Source organism: Rhinolophus sinicus, linkage group LG07, assembly GCF_036562045.2.
Source record: "Rhinolophus sinicus isolate RSC01 linkage group LG07, ASM3656204v1, whole genome shotgun sequence".
Lineage (NCBI taxonomy): Eukaryota > Metazoa > Chordata > Mammalia > Chiroptera > Rhinolophidae > Rhinolophus > Rhinolophus sinicus.
This window is the reverse complement of record NC_133757.1, coordinates 80093396-80111887: the sequence shown is the minus strand read 5'-3', so window position 1 is coordinate 80111887 and position 18492 is coordinate 80093396. Positions and strand designations below refer to the sequence as shown.

Here is an 18492-nt window from a genome sequence, read left to right as displayed (position 1 = left end):
GCTTGGGGGGAGGGGGCACCTTCCAGAGACAGGCATGATGGTGGAGAGGCTTCAAGCATACCCCAACTCAAATACTAGTTCTCTACCCACTAGCTGTGTGGCCTCAGGCAAGTCACCTGACCTCTCTGAGCCTCATTTTGTAAGATGGAAATTATTTTTGTACCTACTTCATAGAGTTGTTCTGAAGATCTAATGAGGGCATTAATGCAACCAAAAAATTGGACTTATTAATCACTGGGCATGAAGTTTCAGTTAAACAAGATGAATAAGTTGTACAACATTGTGCCTGTCGTCAACATTAATGTAGTGTACACTTAACAATTTCTGAAGAGGACAGCTCATGTTAAGTGTTCTTGCCACAATCAAATAAAATTACAAAACATGCAACTATCATATGACCCGGCACTTGCACTCTTGGGCAGTCCCAGAGAAATGAAAATTTATGTTCATACAAAAACCTGTAATGAATGTCTTATTCACAATAGCCCCAAATGGGAAACAACTCATATGTCATTTCCCCTTAGAACATAAATTATCAGTGGAGGCAATATTACCCCAAAGGAGTCAAAAAGATTGGTTCAGGGTGGGGACAAAAAAATCTTAGATATTTGAATGGTTTCTGGCCCTTCCAAGCTCTACCCTCCCTGATAAAATCTTATTCATCAGTATTTAACTTTTCTTATTAAGTGAAATTAAGTTAAAGTGTTCTCTTTAGGTGTTGATAATGAAAAAAAGGTTGAGAAATACTGTCTTAAAGGTTTGTAAAATATTGATACATCTACGATGGATGGCTTCATAGTGTCGTGACAAAAGCAGGGATGGAACAGTCAGCATAGGTTGGATTCCATTTTGTGCCTCAGTTCCTCTAATAAAATCAGGATGGTTTATGTAACAAGGTGGCTGTGAGAGTAAATGAGATGATCCATGTAAATCCATATAAAGTAGTAGCTGTTGTTTTCATCACCCCCATTTTAGGAGGAAAGGGAAACTCAAAGATTTCAAGCCACTTGCTCCAGGGCACACAGTCTTGGAAGCGCTGTAGACGAGCTCCAAAATTGCTGGGTTGGCTGGGGAGAAGAGATTTCTCCAGTTGAGTCTCTCCTGTGTCCCTCTCTGAGGAGTTGATTCTACCATGGACGGACCCACGAGGGAGCTGGCAGAGGCTGGCAGTCCCCGTGGTTCTCTTTTGGCATTCTCATACAATTCTGAAATGCTAAAAGGTGAGACTTTGGCTGGAGAATTGGGCAGCCGCTTGCTACCCCCTGCAGGTAGAACTGGGAAATGCAGGCACCTAGCCCTCCTTTGTCCGGTGTCGTCTAGATTTGGGGATGCTTGCTTTTTCTACCTCCTTCATCGCCTACCTTTCCCACCACCACCCTGCCCAAGTCCCTGGTACAATTTGGGCAACAGTACAAATTAAAAGGCGTATTAACCATTGAACCGTCAAAATATGGCAATAAAAAAGAACAGGCTATCCAAATACATGCAAAACACTCAAAAAGGCGTTGGGTGTTAAGAATTGGAGTTTGTCAAATTGGTTTCAATTGTCTAGAGGAACCCAAAGGCGGAGAAACCGTAAGTGGGCACCAAAGCCGGAAGTGTGGCAGGAGTCAGGGTGCAGAGTGGGCCACAGCGGCTGACTCTGCAGGCTCGGTCCTCAACCCGGAAGTGTGGCCAAACACGCATGCGCAACGCCTAGCTGGGCCACTCAAGACCAAGGGAGGCAGGAGTTCTTCCGGAAACAGTGAACAGGAAGTGTGGCAGTTTACCTGCCGAGCTGCAGACAGGCGCCATGGCGTCCTACGAGCAGGTCCAAAGGGGGCCCTTGAAGCTGAAAGGCGTTGCAGAGGTCGGCGTGACCAAGCGGTGAGTCCCGAAAGCCCGCGGGACTCCATCTTCTGCCCCTTAAGCCTTTTTCCGAGACCCCGGGCTCCTGCTCTCTGACCGCCCTCACTCCATCTCCTGTTTTCCCTCCCAGGAAGAAGAAAAAGAAGGACAAAGACCAGGCGAAACTCCTTGAAGCGATGGGAACGAGCAAAAAGAACGAGGAGGAGAAGCGGCGCGGTCTGGACAAGCGGACCCCGGCCCAGGCGGCCTTCGAGAAGATGCAGGAGAAGCGGGTGAGGCGGGTGGAAAGGCTGGGGGTGCCCCGCGCCGCGGGTCTGGGTCTCCGGGTGGGTGCTTAGGAAAGGCCCGGAGACTCGAAAACGGGAGTCCCGGGATGCTTGGAGGAGGGCGAGCGGTCAGAAATTATCTTAATTCCGGGGAGAAGATGCTGAGCAAGAGGAAGAGTCCGCGTCGGAGGGAGCTCCGACCACGGGAAGGACCTTCAGCCTGAGTGGACAGCAGAGGGGAGAGCTAGAGATGGCGTTGAAAGGAGCCAGAGCTGGAGACCGGGTTTGTCGCTCATTTGCCCTGTGACACTGGGCCAGTGACTCATCTTCTTTCCGTGCCCCCGTTTTCTCATCTGTAGGGGTCAAGACACGTAGGTTTTCCTAAGAGGAGTGGGAGCTTTGTGATGGCATGTAAAGCATTTGTCACTAGGTCTGGTATAAAGTCATTGCTCAGTTGATGTTAGCGGTTGATGTTAAATGGTCGTGCTCCCTGCCGTAAGTCACCACAAACTCTGTTCCCATGACGACTTTGTTGGCAGATTCAAATATGTTGTTTTTAGGTGGCTGTTAAGTTATTTCTCTAAATATTGATAAATGTGGGTGGTGGGGCATAGGAGGGGATAGATGAGCTTGGCCCTTATGCTGGGGGGAGGCAATAATAGGTCTAGGGCAGTGCTTCTCAACTGGGGGCCGTTTTGTCCCCCTACTTCCATTTCCAAGAAGTCATTTGGCAATGTTTGGAGACATTTTTCTTTGTCATAACTCAGGAGGGAAGCTGCTAGCATCTAGTGGGTGGAGGTCAGGATGCTACTCAACATTCTGCAACGCTCAAGATAGTGCCCCTACAGGAAAGAACGCAGTACCCAAAATGTCAAAGCACCAGGCTGAAAACCTCTAATCTTGGTCTGGGTGATTCCATCAAGTGACATGGGGAAAATTTTACTTTTTGCTGTCAGGCTTAATTCAGTAGTACAAAAAAAAAAAAAAGAAAGCGAGGAAAAAAGATGAGATGCACTGTCTTTGGGTTCCGCTCTTGGTGGTGTAACTCTGGGCACATTGGCTAAGCTCCCACACCTCAGTTTCTTCATCAGAAAAGTGGGGCTTAAGTCCCTACATCATAAGTTTTTGGTGAGGATTTAACAAGTGAATGCACTTAAATCCCTTCCCTAAGGTTATAATGAGAGGCAGGCTTGGGATATAACTCCTGGAGCAGGAATGGAGTGGGGAAGAGGCTAATGCAGCCTACAAAGCGATTGATTAATAGTGGCTTCTTAGAGGTGGGCAGTAATAGTGGAAGCTATGGAAGGTATCGAATTTGGGATAGATTTGGAAGGAAGGACAGCAGAATCAGCTGATGGATTGGGTGTGGGCTGGGAAAGAAGAATCAAGGATGACCAAGATTTTTGGCAGGAGAAGCTGGGTGAAGGAAGGTGCCATTTACTGAGATAGGAAGGGCTGTGGGTGAAGCAGGTTTCTAAAGGGAGGGATCAAGACCCTGGTTTTAGAGAAGTCAACTTTGAGGTCCCTTTTAGAAATCCAAGTGGAGAATTCTCGTGGAGGGTTTGACTTCTGAATCTGCAGTTTAGTGGAGAGGTGTGGACCCCAGATAAACATTGGGGACTTGCTGTAGAACTGGATGACCTCCTCTGAGGAGCAACAGTGACAGAGAAAAGGTATAAGGTCTGACCTCTGGTGATTAGAAGGTGGCAGAGAAGAAATTGCAAAGGATCTCGGGAAGGAGGAAAATCAGGAGAGTGTGTATCCTTAGGAGCCGAGTGGAGAAAGTTTTGGGGAGAAGGAATTGACCAGCCATATCATATCCTGCCAAGACGTCTTGTGGGGTAAGCTCTGAGAGCCTTTTGTTGGCATTTGGAATGAGGAGGAAGAAAGGCTGATTAAATGTAATATTGTATGTCAACTATAATTAAAAATAAAATTTAAAAGGAAAGCTGGATTAGAGTGGATCCACGAGAGGGTGGGGAAACGCAGAGGTGGAAACCAGGAATAGAAATGACTCTTAGAAGATTTACTCTCTAAGGGAACAGAAAAATGGGTCCCATGGAACTGGAGGCGGTAGAAGGTCAAGGGAAAATTTTTGTTCTTGGCATTTAAAACGAGCAGTGCTCTTGAAGGTTTTGATTGACCAAGGAGAGAGAGAGAAGGGGCGGATGAGAGAGAAGGGAGAAGGTGTGGGCAAAAGCTAGGTACAGTTGGGCAATGCAGATTCCCTTGTGGAAGGTGTTTCGTCGAGTGCAGGGAGCATGAAGGCTGGATCGAGTGCAGGGCCCTTGGGGTATGGCCCTGGCCTGGAAGAAGGGATCAGGCCATCAGCTATGTGCACTCTGGTCCTTATTTTCTGTGTGTGAAGTGGAGATGGTGACAGCACCCAAGATACCCTGTGAACCTGATTCATGGAGTTAGGGAGAGAGAAGGCAGAGCCCCACCAAGGGCCTGGCATTGGTGACAGCTGGTGAGGTCAGCGCGGCCTCTTATGGGAAGACATGAGCCTCACGTAGCAGGAAGAGAGGCAAGGACAGACACTTGAGAGGGAGGATCAGCCAGGTGGGAACTGACTGGAGGTAGAAGGAGATCAGGCAGCAAAGGAGGTGAGGGACAGGTGGGAGCAGCCAGGTGGCAGCTGACAGTATTATCTTATGTTTGTAGATTGACCGTGCTCAGCTAGGTGGTTCTGCTGACCTTACTTAGAGTTGCTGCAGTCAGCAGCTGGGGCTGGAGGCCCAACTAGACTGAAACATCCAAGATGGCTTTGCTGTCACATGTCTGATGCCTCAGTGTTCCTTCCATGGCCTCTCTCCCCATATGTCATCTCACCCTCCAGGTCCTTTCTTTCCACTAAGGTCATCAGACTTCCTGCATGATGGCTGGCTTCCAGGGGCACAAAGCAAAAGATGCTAGCTTTCCTTACGGCTTCAGCCCAGCATTGACACTACTTTCTGTTAAGTAAACTGAGACACAGGGCCCGCCCAGAGTCAGTGTGGCAGATGACTGCGCAAGGCCATGAAACCAGGCAACGCAGCTTCCGGGTGTACAGGGAGGGCCGGGCCACCAAAGTGAGGGCCACAGTCACCCAGTTACTAAGGGTAGAACCAGGTATAGCCCCAGGTCTGTCTGGCTCTACATCCCACGCTCCTAACTCTTAACCAGGTACATTCGGGTGTTGGGAATGAGGGGTGGGACAGGTTGTGGTGGTGCTGGATGCATATTCCAGAGTCACTTGTGAAGGGGATTTGGATCTTGCAGCCCTCCTGGCAGTGTCACGCAAGCACCTTCTACGTGCCAGGTCCTTTCCTCATTTATCGTCCTTCCTCAAACCCCATCTGGGACTTTTTTTTCCTGCAAGATGAGATTTCTGTCAATTGCCCAAGGAAGCAGGAAGCACTTGTACAGCTCCCAGCAGTGTCTACCCAAGTCAGTGCTAGTACATTTCCTGCCACTCAGACCAAAGGGCAGCTGACCTGGGTTTCTGGGGGGATGTGTTGTAGCCAAGTGTCTGTCGGATCAGCCTGAGTGCAGCGGAGGGAACTGAGACCGCCAGCAGTTTTAGGTGTGAGAACCAGGCCGGCTAGGGCTCCCATCTTCCATCTTGTGCTGGTCTGGGCTGTGTTGAACACGTGACTCACCTGCATTTCTCTCCTCTCTTCAGCAAATGGAAAGGATCCTGAAGAAAGCATCCAAAACCCACAAGCAAAGAGTGGAGGTAAGTCACATGCCCAGTGCAGGAGGCTGAGCCACGTAAGTCCCAGCTGAGCCCAGAGGCAGAGGATCCATTGGAATGTCAGCCGGGAGGGGGTTTACCCAACCTCTTTGTGGTCATTGAAGAGAGATGGCAGCGTTCTGACTGCTGTAGGGCCTGGTAGCGTGGCTCTGAGAGGAGAGGGCTCACTGAGGGGAGGCAGGGTGTGGAGTAGTGCGGGCGGGTAGTGCTACATATCGTTGCATGGTGCTGTGCTGATGTGGGCTTTCTCTTCGGCTTCCCTAGGACTTTAACAGACACTTGGATACACTCACAGAGCACTACGACATTCCCAAAGTCAGCTGGACGAAGTAGCCTCCCCACCTGGGCTATGGAGTGACACCTTGGGGAAACAAGGTCAAGTTGGGTTATATTTGGTGCCTGTGGTATTTTTAAGAAACATTCTTTTATACACACCATGGCGTCTCCTGCTGAGACAGTGCTTTTCAAAGCAGTGTGCCCTCATTCTGGAACTTGATTAAAGTAAGACTATCCTTTTGCTCCATGTTAGTTTCTCAAGAACACATTGAAGATGAAACTTTGTAGTTTGGATTGGAAATTATTGAGAGTTTACCCAGAGATTAAGGTTATTTCTGTTGCATCTAACTCATTTTGACATCCAGCCAGCTATCTTTGTCTGGATGAAACTGACTTCAGAGGAGGAGCTGCAATGTGCAGACACGCATGGAGCCCTGCATGTGGGGCCCTGCATATGCTGCCCTTTTGAGCTCCCTCTAGCTTGGGGCTTATGCTGTTCCCTCCGGGGCCCAGGGAAGCCACTTGCAGCTTGGTGGCCTTCAGATTGCTTCCTCAGCCACCTGGCCAGGGAGAATAACCACCCAAGGCAAGGATGGAACGAATGCCTTGTCCCTTTCTGAGCTGAGCTGGTGGCTGGCATGCAGCCTGTTCCCCCAGTATCCCCGTTCGAGACATGTCCAATGGGTGTTGCCATGGCAGACATTGCCAATCGAGTACCGCATTCTTTGTAATGGAACCCAGACACTGCCTGCCTCACTACCCTCAACCCTGGGCTCCAAGTAGCCCCCTGTGTTTATTCATAGTTGGCACATACATGATACCTATGTGGCATTCCTGGCCTAAGGACACCGCTTGGTGACGGGACCAGGACAGAGCCTTAGCACAGACAGACATGGGTGCATTCAAAGGGGAGGACCCAACTTCCAGTGCTGGAGAGCCAGGATCTGTGAGGGCCTGTATGTCCCCACTGCATGAGAATCAGACTGCATATGCTCCTGGGACAAATGGTCTCTGTTGATAATAGATCTAAAAGAATAACAAAGTCAGAAGAGAAAATCTGAAGTATTGGTTTTGCAGCTCTCACATGTGAACTGCAGAATAAAACAAAAACCAGTTATTAAATATAAGTCTGAGTGTCTTAATTATAGGCTGTTTATCACTAAAAACACTGCCTTTGAATTTATTGCACATGAAAAATATGCGTACTACAAAACTACTGTTTGCCCTCAATTTGGAGAAAATTGGATGACATGTTTCCACCTGTGGTTCGAAACCCACCTAAAAGAGGTGACATACTCTCATTAGCAGTGGGTCCTTTGGGCAGACGCCCCCATTGCCTTGTGGAAAGTCACATTCAGATCTTTTCTGTTCATGAGCCAGCAGTTGGGGTCTGTGAGCATGATGTGCTGTGGAAAGTCAGTATGGTGGAAGATAAATATTCCAATTCTCCCTGCCTAACAAACCGCTCCAAAACGGGTGTCGTTTAAAAACCATAGAATTTCTCTCTTCACTATTCTGTGGGTTGGTTGTGCTCAGCCAGGTGGGTCTTCTGCTCCATGTGGAGTTTAGTTCATTTGTGTAGCTGGGTCGACTTGCCCAGAGCCAGAAAGTCCAAGATGGCATCTCATTCTCCAGAATCTCTCCCCACACAGGCTATTTCATTGCTCAACACAAGTCACATCAAACTCAGTCTGGGCGGGAACTACTCTAGGGCATGAACAACAGGAGACATGGTTTATTGGGAGCCGTCACTGTTACAGCCTACCACAGTGGCTCTCAAATTCTGATATGTTAGACTCGGGGAGCATTAAAAACCACTGACACTGCCTGGAGTGGGGTTCAGTCATTGAGATTTTTCAGAGCTCCCCAGGTGACCCTAATATACGGCAAAGTTTGAGAAACCCTGATCTACCACAGTAAAGTCTTTTCTGAGATGTTGCAGAGGCTAAATCTGGCTTATACTTAAATATAAATGCCAAGGATGAAATTCAGATGTGGCTCTGAATTTCCCCACATAAGGAGCAAAGGACATTACAAATAGTTTATGTGTAAAGTGTTTACTGTGACAGTCCTCTTGGCACTTAGGAGTCTGATTCCTGAAAAAGACGTTTGTCCTCCCAGCCCCTGTGATACTGTATTAAATATCTAAACGCCCAGAGCAAGCTTGAAAATGTTCCATAATGAGAGACATCCCCTCTCCTGGCTGGTTTTTCTTTTTGCCTTATAGGTTTTGGCTTTTTAATTAAAAACAGACATTTTCTAACACTGCCATAAACTGGGCAAAGTATGAGGGTAGGTGCAATAGGGTTTCTTACAAGAAAACTCAAAAAGCCTCTCTTGGCTGCTTTGTGCTAGAATGCTTCCAGCCCAGGATTTACTTAGCAGTGCTCGAATATTCCAGTGTTCTTGTCTGGATTTTCCTGCACTTTCATCTCTATCCTAAGCAGAGGACATATTGCAAAAGCCACCTTTCAAAACCCCAGACAGAGATAGGAGGGAAGCTCAAAAGAGAGTAAATGGTTCTGATATTGCAGGGTTGGGATCCCCAAGGCATTGTGATGGCTTATTGGCACAGAATGCAGGCATTGCTCCACAGCCCAAAAGTTCATGAAAGCAAATGAGATACCATTCAATAGATTAATCGGGTCACGATTTGCATTACCTACAATTGAAGCTGGGCCTGATTGGGACCTCTGTAATAGAGGCCTTGCAACGTCCCACCTTTCCTTGACCAATATATAGCTTAAAAATAGATCATCCCCCTGCGGCTTGAGCTCAGAAAGTACCCTGTCCCACCCAGTTCCCTCCCTGTTTTAGAAAATTACCCTGAAATTTAGGATTAATACCCTTAGGCTTATTGATAACATTCTCATTGGTCTACTGGGCTACTCCCATTTTTTTCCTAGGTTACTGAGTCCACCACCAGAGATTCATGTTGCCAGAGGGAAGGCTTCTTGCAGACCCCCAGAACTTTCACGTAATCTCTAGAGGAACGCCCAGATTTTCTCTTAAATACCCCAAGCTGGTCTGAGAATATTAAGCAATTTTTGGAGGTGTTAACCCGCTGCCTTCTCAGACCACCGGTGCTCTGATAATAAATGATTATTCCAGAACCCAACTCCTGTGTAGGTCTATTGGTTGAGCTAGCCGTGCACGCAGGTGGAGTCCTGGACTCGGTTGGCCCTGGGTCTGGGAGGCACTCTGAGTTCAAGCCGCAGAGGGAAGGCAGCCAGGATGGGGGCAGGGCATCCCGGAGGCATTCTGAGTTCTGGGGGCCCAGCCGGGCCCTGCTTCATCCCCAGTGGCCACTAATTAAAGAACTAAAACCCGTGGTTTTCAGATCATTCCAGGCAATAAACAGGCACACTTGCTCACGAAAGTTGACAGTGACAGGCGACGCTGTCCACCTAGCTCCTGTTGATAAGGGTTGATTGCTATTCAGAGTTGTTTGCCCTCTTTCCAAGTAACCACCACCTTACTCCTCCCCATAAACCGCATCACAATTGGTGACTGCATATTTTTTTCATACACTCTACCAAAATAGGAGTTTCACAGGGCTGGGCCCCATGTAGGATCAACCACTGGGACCTCTCACCTAACTTGGTTCACACGAGAGGGTTTCCAGCTATCAAGGCTTCGTCGCCCATCTGGGTAGTTAGAGGGTGCCCTGTATCAGTGAGCTCCAACAGCCCCGACCCTATGCGCCTTACTTCCGGGATGCTTTCCGAACAGAAAATAACGTCACATAGGGCGTACTACGCCTGCGCACATTCCGCCCTGCGCCTGCGCATTCCTAGTAGCTCCTCCCCCGACCGGACATAACGGTCCGCGCGCGGCTCCCCGGACCGGAAGTGGAGGCGAACCGTCGCGGGGCGTGCCTGGCCTTCCTCAACGCGCGGCAGTCCCCGCTGTCGCCGCCGCCCTCGGCTATTGCCGAGGCTTCCCGCAGCCGCCATGTCCGCCAGTGCTGTCTACGTGCTGGACCTGAAGGGCAAGGTACGGAGGGCTCCCCACCCTCCCCGTTGCCAGGCTGCCGGCGGGGACCTCGCCCTTGGGGACCCACCCTGTTGCTAGGCAGCCGGTCAGTGGGACCCACCCTGGTCCTAGGCAAAGAGACCGTTAGGTCTCACCTGAGGGTCCCATCCTTTTGCTGGGTTACCAGGCTGCCGTCTCTGGTCTGCGAGACCTGCCTTGTTGCTAGGTAACCGGCCGCACGACCCCGCTCCCCCAGTGGGCCGGAAGCTCAGGCCTTCTTGGGGGCTGCGGAGGCGGCGGGCAGCATCTAGCTTCTAAGCCAGGCCTTCCGGAGGCAGCGGCTTCCCGACCCTTGGCCGGACGGAGGTGGCAAGGCGTGTCGGGGCCAATGTGCCTTCTGGGAGCACAACCGCTTCTGTTTATCTGGCTATTTCTCTGTGCTGGTCTGTATGAATTTCTTAATGTTCGTTGTGACATTAAGTTACAAAGGTTAGGTGAGGTGGGTGGTGGGCGAGCCATTTTACAGGAGTGAGAAACTGAGGCATGAAGAGGTTCCATAACCCGCCTAAGGTCGTACCCCTCACAGAGATGTGGCAGGTTTAGGAGTCGAACCCAGAATCATTTGTTCATTCAGCTGTTAATTTGAGGAGCACCTCCTGGGTGCCAGGCAGGGTGCTAACCCTTAGGCCATCTTGAGCAAAGTCCGAGTCAGGTGCTGTCCCTCTGGAGCTCACAGTCTGGTGAGGGAGGGCACAGTGATCTCAGAAAGCACAAATAAATGTAGATTGCAATGGTTTTGCAGTGAAGAGACAATAGGGAGAGTCAGCCTCAGCTGGTGTTCAGGGAGGGCTTCCTGGAGGGAGTGATAAATCAGACTGAGACATGAAGGAGCAGTTGAACATAACTAGGGCTCTTGAAGCCTTTCAAAAATGGGTTGCTGCCTTTCCTGGATGGAAGGCAAGTGAATCTCTGGCCTCTTACAACTGGGAGCAATGAGAACAGGTCCAACAACATTAAACTTTAAGTCCCACATCGATCAGTGAGATCCGTGAGAGAACACCTAAGCCCAGTGGGTGTTGGGCTTAGGTGGGGCAGGCAGGAGTTAGCTCAGAAGCAGGGGAGAGTGAAGTTGGAAGTGGCTGCCCCTTCCTGCCCAACTCCCCACCCCCGGTACTTTCCCAGAGTCCCTTGAGTGGGTTGCCTGCCTTGGATGCCACCCAGAGTCAACAGCCTGTGAGTCCCAGTGTTGGGCTTCCGTCCATAGCCTTAGAGGTAAAGAATGATACAAGGTACGCAAGGTGGGTGCAGTGTTTCCTGAGTCCTGGTAGCACATGTTCTTGCTTCCACTGTGGCCACCATGTCCCAAGAGGTCCCACAGGCTTCCTGGCACAGCTCACTTGTTCCTTCAACAAACGTTTCAGCAGCACCCAGCATGCACCAAGCCCTGTGCTGACTATCTCACTGTTACTGTGGTGTTAGGGCTGAGGTCAAAACTCATCTCTGCTGCTCAGTGGTGTACTTGGGCAAGTGCCTTCACCCCTCTGAGCCCACTGTCCTTGCTAGTTCCCCTGGGCCTGGAGGTCTGGCAGGGGGGTACATGGATCCAGATGGTCAGATCCAATTAGCCACATGGGCATGAACAAAACCCCAGGTAATGGAATTACCTAAACTCAGTTTTGGTTGAAGAAGTGGTTACAAAATGCTTCCTGGAAAAGCTGGAAAGGTGATCAGGTGGCAGTCAGGTGAACAGGTAGGCGTTGCAATGGGCCCAAGGGGTGAGGAGCAGCCGAAGTCCTGGGTAACACGAGCCTGGAGGGTGGTGCCAGGAGGACTGTGGCCGTTGAAGATGTCCAGGCAGGAGTGAGGTCCATAAGGGGCCATTTTGATCCCAGGAAGGAGGAGCCACCAAAAGAAGATTATAGCCCAGGAGAAGCATGGCCAGTCGGCCTTGAGGGACGCTCCCGAGCAGTCACGGGCTTCCCTCCCATTTTCAGCAACCATCACGTCATTTATTATTCCACTCCCCATTCCCCACGGAGCTCGTGATTTGCAAGTTTGCCTCTAGCGCAGACTGCATTTAATCCAAAATAAGGTCATGGCACATGAAGAAATACATGATCACGTGTCTGTCTGCCAACCAGAGCCTCTGATCGCCAGGGAATCCAGTGTGGCCACACTTAGCTGATAGTAAGCTCTCCCCTTACCTTCCTTGCTTCTCTGCAGCTTCTGACACCACTCCCACTGTCAGCGGGCTTCCGCTGGCTCCAGGTGGCTGCACTCTGTTTGCCTCCTGTTTCTCTCAGTGGTTGCAGGTCCCTCCTCCCCTGGAGATGTTGGCCCATCAGGCTTGGGCCTACGTATGCCTCCTGTCTGTCTTTTCCTCAGGCTGGCTTTGATTCATGTCAGTGTGCCAGTGACTCAAATTTGTACCATAGTCCAGAGCACTTATCTGGAGACCCACTGGCCTCTGGGACACAGTGGAGGTCCCACAACCACTGCAAACTTGGCATTTCCCAAAATGAACTCCCGCCATCCCCAAAGCTGCTCTCTCTCCATTTCAGTGAGTGATGCTGCCATCCCTGGGACTGCCTGCATTAGAGACCTGACCATTAGCCTGGCCTCCTTTTTAATCACCTTTTTTTTAAAGATTTTATTGAGGAAGGGGAACAGTACTTTATTGGGGAACAGTGTGTACTTCCAGGATTTTTTCCAAGTCAAGTTGTTGTCCTTTCAGTCTTAGTTGTGGAGGGCGCAGCTCAGCTCCAGGTCCAGTTGCCGTTGCTAGTTGCAGGGGGTGCAGCCCACCATCCCTTGCGGGAGTCGAACCGGCAACCTTGTGGTTGAGAGGATGCAATGGTTGCGTCCAACCAGCTGAACCATCCGGGAGGCAGCTCAGCTCAAGGTGCTGTGATCAATCTTAGTTGCAGAGGGCGCTGCCCACCATCCCTTGCAGGAGTCGAGGAATCGAACTGGCAACCTTGTGTTTGAGAGCCCACTGGCCCATGTGGGAATCGAACTGAGCACCAACCGCCTGAGCCACTGGGCCGGCCTTTTTATCACCTTTTTATCCACGTTCACTGCACAGACATTTCCTGAGCAGCTACCATGGGCCAGGCTCTGTTCTGGATGGTGGGACATAGCCGTGAACAAAACAGTAGTGATCACTGTTCACAGGGAGTGTTAGACTCTGATAGAAGTGACAGGAGGTAAATGAGGATACAAATAAATGTACAATGTAGCCATGGCGTGGGCAGTGAGCGAAAGGTCGGGTCGAGGACAGATCTCTCAGCTACATCAAGCAGGAAAGATTTCTTGGAGGAGGTGCCATTTGAGCCGAGTCTTGAGAAATGAGAAGAGCCAGGCCAGGGCATTCTGGGCAGAGGGAACTGCATGTACAAAGGCCCTGAGGCAGGAGCAGATGTGGATTGCTCAGAGACCAGTAAGGGAGCCAGGATGGCTGGACTGGGGTGAGCCGGGGAAGCATGGATGGAGAGGCACTGTCATGGCCGTGAAGAGCCGGACGGCCATGGGGACAGACTTGCAGTTTGTTCTCTGAGGGGAGGCAGGGGCAGACAGCAGTTTCATGGGAGAAACTGATCTGACTTTTGTGTAAGAAGACTCTTCTTGCTCTTTGTGGGGAAGGAATTGTGGGTCAAGAGCAACACCTCAATGTTGCCTGCCTCCTCCAGCCTTTGTCCTCTCATCTGGGACCCAGCTCCAAGGCCATCCTCACTTCACCCAACCAGTGCTCCCCCCTCCCGCCGTGCCCTCAGCCATGCTGGCCCCTCTGCCTATATCCTGCCTGTCCCCTCAGGCCTCAGTTTGAAGGTCATGCCTCCAAGGAGACCCTCAGTTCCTCCCAAGCAAGTGTAGAGATCTTATTTGTCTTGGTCACCTGTGTGTCCCCAGGCCCAGCACAGTGCCACCTTAGAGGGACACATGGTGCATGCGTGTTGAGTGAGTGGACCTCTGTGCATTCCTGGGGAGAGCAAATAAATTGCTCCCTGCTCTTGGAGCACTCTGGGGGTCCAGGGGCTCCATGTCAGTGGCAGCCCCCAAAAGTGGATACCTGGGGAAGAAGGTGGGCCTTGGGAAGCCCAGGAAAACAAGGTGTGCGGCAAGCAGAAGTGGCCCTGCAGGGGTGAGAAGTGGAACTAGAATCCTGACTCAGCTTTGCTCACTTGTGAGGCAGGCACGTGGCACCACCTCTCTGGACGTCACAGTCCATCTCTGTGAAAATAACAGTCATATCCTCCTGGCAAGGAGTGCATGGAGCACATGTGAGTCCTTCAGCCGGGGCCTGCTCCAGGTGCCAGAGAGCTTTCCTACTGGGTGCTGGGTCCCTAAGAGGCCTGAGTCTCAGCAGGAAGAGGGCACAAGGTCCCTTGCCCACAGCCTACGAAAGAGAAACTAGGAAGGGAAGATGTTCACTCACTCTCATTTTCATTCTCACTCCCACTCCCGGCTAGAAACAAAGACAGTGATGTGTTTTCTGAAACTGCAGGTTCTGAGGCAGGCGGTTCCCAGGTTGGCCAGCTCAGTGATGGTCTCAGTGCGTTGCTAAGTCCTGCAGCTGGCTGTCCACGTGGGCCCATGAGAGTGGCAGCAGCTGCAGGCAGCTTAGGCTGCCAAAGCCTCAACCCTCCTTTTGATTCCTTCAGGGAGGGGTAACTTACATGTGACAAACTGGCTTATTTAAACCGTTGAGTTTGAGGAGTCAGTCATTGTATATATCCAGGAAGCCATAAGCACACATCTGTCATTCCCGAAAGGTTCCTCATATCCCTTGTGTCCAGCCCATCCTTGGGCAACACTAATGTGTTTTCTGTCACCATTTCCCAAGATTTTATAAAAGGGGACTCCTGCAGCATACGCTGTCCATGGTCTGGTTTCTTTCACGCGGCCTAGTCATCCTTCTTGGTGCCGCGTGTGACGGGTCGCTCCTCTCCATGGCTGAGGGGTGACCCATGGTGTGGATGCGCACGGTTTGTCTATTCACCTGTTGAAGGACATTAGCATTCTCTCCAGCCTGGGTCCATTTAAAATAAAGTTGTGAACATTTCACATCTGAGTCTTTGGACGTGTGGTTTCATTTCTCTTGTAAATACCTAACAGAGAAATGGCTGAGTCATAAGCTGGTTTAGCTGTGTGAGAACCTGCCAAACTTTACGAAAGTGGTTGTCCCATCCTGCGTTCCCATCGGCGGTGGACAAATGTTCCGGATGCTGTGTTTCCAAACCCACAGGCTGTGAAAGAGAGAGACCAGGAGAAGGGCTTGTCTTCAGGCCACAGGGGGTTCTAGCAGATGTGGGCACTGAGCAGCATCCCCTGAACAGGCGCCCGGTCACAGGCAGAGGAGCAGGGGGAGTCAGCACAGGAAAGGCTCTGAGAAGGTCTGCAGTGAGAGCCTACGGGACGTTGTTGCTCTTGGTGTCTCCTGAGCAGTTCAGTCCTGGGCCCTGGGCCCACATCCCTTCCCAGCTTCCCCTGCAGAGAACCCCGCTGCCCCTGGCATGTCTCACCCCCCACCCTAGGCACTGAAAATGAAAGCTGCTTCCCACCCTTCCGCCCCCACCCAGGTGCTCATCTGCCGGAACTACCGCGGCGATGTGGACATGTCGGAAGTGGAGCACTTCATGCCCATCCTGATGGAGAAGGAGGAGGAAGGCATGCTGTCGCCCATCCTGGCTCACGGTGGGGTCCGCTTCATGTGGATCAAGCACAACAACCTGTATCGTATCCCAGGGGAGCTCCCAGGGGACCCCTTTGTGGGCATGTACGTGGGCACCCACACATGCAACCAAGAGCTGCCAGCACCTGCCCTGGCCTGGCCCAGAGCTGCCTTGGGCACAGCGGGGCCAAGAGGCCCAGCCCTGCCATCCTGGAGCTCCTTGCCACCTGAGGAGATGGGCGGAGAACCCATGATGACAAGGGTGGTGGGTGTTAGGAGAGGGAGGTGTGTGATGGGGACGGCCTCTGGTCTGGGGATCCATTAAGGTTTCCCTGAGGAGGTGACATCCTGGAGGAGACCTGCAGGAAGGCAAGAGGTCTGCCAGCCAGAGGAGTGGGTGGGCCCCAGGAGCGCTGGGCCTGGGCGAAGGCTCTGCAGGCGAGAGGGAGGCTCAGTCCAGAAGCTGCAGTGGGGGAGGCACGGAGAAGTGGTGCACGGTGGGAGTGACTCACCAGGGTCTCGTGGGACCTCACCTTAAGTGATAGGAAGTGAACAGCTGGGTGGGGCTGGGGAAGGTGGTGACCCAGGCCTCTGAATGCTCCTTAACTGTGGCTGCCATGCAGTGGTTGCCACCTCCAAGAAGAATGCATGTGTGTCACTTGTGTTCTCCTTCCTCTATAAGGTGGTGCAGGTGAGTCAAGCCACAGGGGCCCCGGAAGGGTGTTGGTCACCCTGGCTCTGCTGTGTGCCTTCCCTTACCATCCACCCAAGGGCTGCAGCATTCCCAGGGAGTTCTGAGACTGAAACCCCAGGAAGTGGGATAGGGGGGCTCCAGCTGCCCTGTGTGTGGGCTTCTGTGGCCTTGTTTGCCCCCCACTGTCCTGGTGAGGGGAGGAAAGTGAACAGGAGAAGGTGGGGCTCAGAGCAGGGGTGTCCCCTGACCCTGGGAGGAGCAGGTATGCCCCCCAGCTGACTGTGGAAGGGTGGAGGTTGGCCAGCTGAGAGTCAGGTGTTGGGGAGGTGAGGTAACCAGGAAGAGGGCCGAGCCACGCTCTGCTCAGAATCTCCCAGGGGCTCTCAAAGCATTGGCCTGCTGGGGCATGCCGTGGAGAGAGCTCGCACACAGCAGGCCCAGGCTGGCAGCACGTGCAAAGGCCCTGGGGCAGGAGTACATGTGGTGTAGTCAGGGGACATGGGGCAGGCCAGTGTGCCCAGGACAGGGAGTGAGGGGCAGAGTGGGACAGCTCAGTAAGGTGGGTGAGACTGGACCACAGGTGGGGGTGTGGAGAGGCACGTGAGGCCTAGTGAGGAGTTCAGATTTTATTCCAAGTATAATGAGCAATGGTGGAGGGCTTTAAGCAGGAGACTGCCAAGACCTGATCTGAGTTAAGATAGTCTCTGGCTGCCGAGCAGAGAAAGAATACGAGGGCAGCAGGGAGGCCGGTGAGGCTGCTGAAGCTTCCAGAAGAGAAATGGAGGGCCTGGCTGAAGTGGAGGCTGTAAGGTTGACAAAAGTGGAAAATTGGACCGCGGAGGTCTGGAGTGGGCCCAGGAAAGCTTTCGTACCTGAGGAGCACCTGTGCTGAACCTTGGGGAGTGGGCTGTCTGGCAGAGGGTGTGCGGGGAGGAGAGCAGTACGTGAGCCTTCAGTGTGGAACGGCGGTGCTTTCCGAGGCAGGGCCTGGGAGCGGGGAAGTGGGAGGAGGAGGTTCTTCTCCCTGGAGTGTCTGGCAGCTCCTCGCTGCTTTGGTGCGCTTCCTTTGGTATCAGTGCTAATGAAACGTTTCTTCCTTGGCATGCCTTCCTTGAGCCGGTTGAAATGGGAAAGATGCGTCTGCCTGCACAGCTATACAGACGGGCAGCTCAGGGGGGCCGGCGAGTCTGAGAGACCACTTATCCTGTCCCCAGTGGCTCTTGCTCCTCACCCGAGTCGCTTCTGACTCAGGCCAAGGGTGACAGTTACCCTGGGGATTCAAGAGAAGCTGGGAAGGGGCCCAGGCCTGGGCGCGTCTGTCAGGGAGGGGAGGAGAGCAGGCCACAGGAATGGCGAGGCTTCTGACCAGGCCTCAGAGGACGCCTGCGCAGCCCCCAGCCTGGTTCCCAGGTCTCAGGCAGCCACACTGCTGCCCTCGTTGCCTGAAGTCAAAGGCCTAGTCCCTCCGTAGCAGTTGCCACACCTGGACATGGGCAGATGCAGCTTGTGGGCAAAAGGGCTGTTGTCTGTGGGCTGCGGGGTGAGAAGGGCAAATGGATTTGTGCAAGTGTTCACCCCTTGCCCCTCCTTCCTCGCCCCCGTCCGCCTGCCCCCGCCGCCAACCCCACAGGTGTTTTCAGAGTACTTCAAGGAGCTGGAGGAGGAGAGCATCCGCGACAACTTCGTCATCATCTATGAGCTGCTGGATGAGCTCATGGACTTCGGCTACCCCCAGACCACCGACAGCAAGATTCTGCAGGAGTGAGTGTGCAGGCTGGGGGCGCGGGGGCCATGGCAGTGGGCCATTTGGGATCCTTTCCCACACAGCTTCCCTGCGTGGCACGAGCACTTTCCTGTTACTAGGTCTTTATATTTCATCCATGAAGGCGCACGAAATGCCTGGTGGTTAGGAGTCACCTGCCTTTCTTTTTACTGTCACAAAGGAGGCTGTTATTTAAAAAAAATCTTCCTTCTCCGGAATCCTGCCCTTCAAAATAAAGGCCACCGTGGATTAAGCACTTCTTAT

At 52.1% G+C, this 18492-nt stretch overlaps 2 protein-coding genes across 2 annotated transcripts in view; both read left to right on the top strand.

Annotated features, from left to right (window-relative positions):
- Positions 1-1710: 1710 nt before the first annotated feature.
- FAM32A (family with sequence similarity 32 member A) lies at positions 1711-6373 on the top strand. The gene is made up of 4 exons (XM_019736879.2): positions 1711-1866; positions 1979-2120; positions 5779-5832; positions 6115-6373. Exons 1-4 carry the CDS (start codon positions 1793-1795, stop codon positions 6181-6183), a joined length of 339 nt encoding a protein of 112 aa, XP_019592438.1. The 5' UTR covers positions 1711-1792; the 3' UTR covers positions 6184-6373.
- Positions 6374-9929: 3556 nt separating this feature from the next.
- The window catches only part of AP1M1 (adaptor related protein complex 1 subunit mu 1), a 28533-nt gene continuing 19970 nt past the window's right edge, over positions 9930-18492 (top strand). Inside the window, exons 1-4 of the mRNA XM_019736875.2 lie at positions 9930-10122; positions 15681-15837; positions 16396-16463; positions 18097-18227. Of these exons, the coding sequence (XP_019592434.1) occupies positions 10081-10122; positions 15681-15837; positions 16396-16463; positions 18097-18227 (398 nt within the window). The 5' untranslated portion in view covers positions 9930-10080. The remainder of the gene's footprint in view (positions 10123-15680; positions 15838-16395; positions 16464-18096; positions 18228-18492) is intronic.

Excerpts from the sequence above, each read along its gene's own strand:
- FAM32A (XM_019736879.2), top strand. The coding sequence starts at position 1,793 with ATGGCGTCCTACGAGCAGGTCCAAAGGGGGCCCTTGAAGCTGAAAGGC. Across the intron at positions 2,121-5,778 it reads AGAAGATGCAGGAGAAGCGG|CAAATGGAAAGGATCCTGAA; the intron begins GTGAGGCGGGTG and ends TCCTCTCTTCAG. Across the intron at positions 5,833-6,114 it reads CCCACAAGCAAAGAGTGGAG|GACTTTAACAGACACTTGGA; the intron begins GTAAGTCACATG and ends CGGCTTCCCTAG.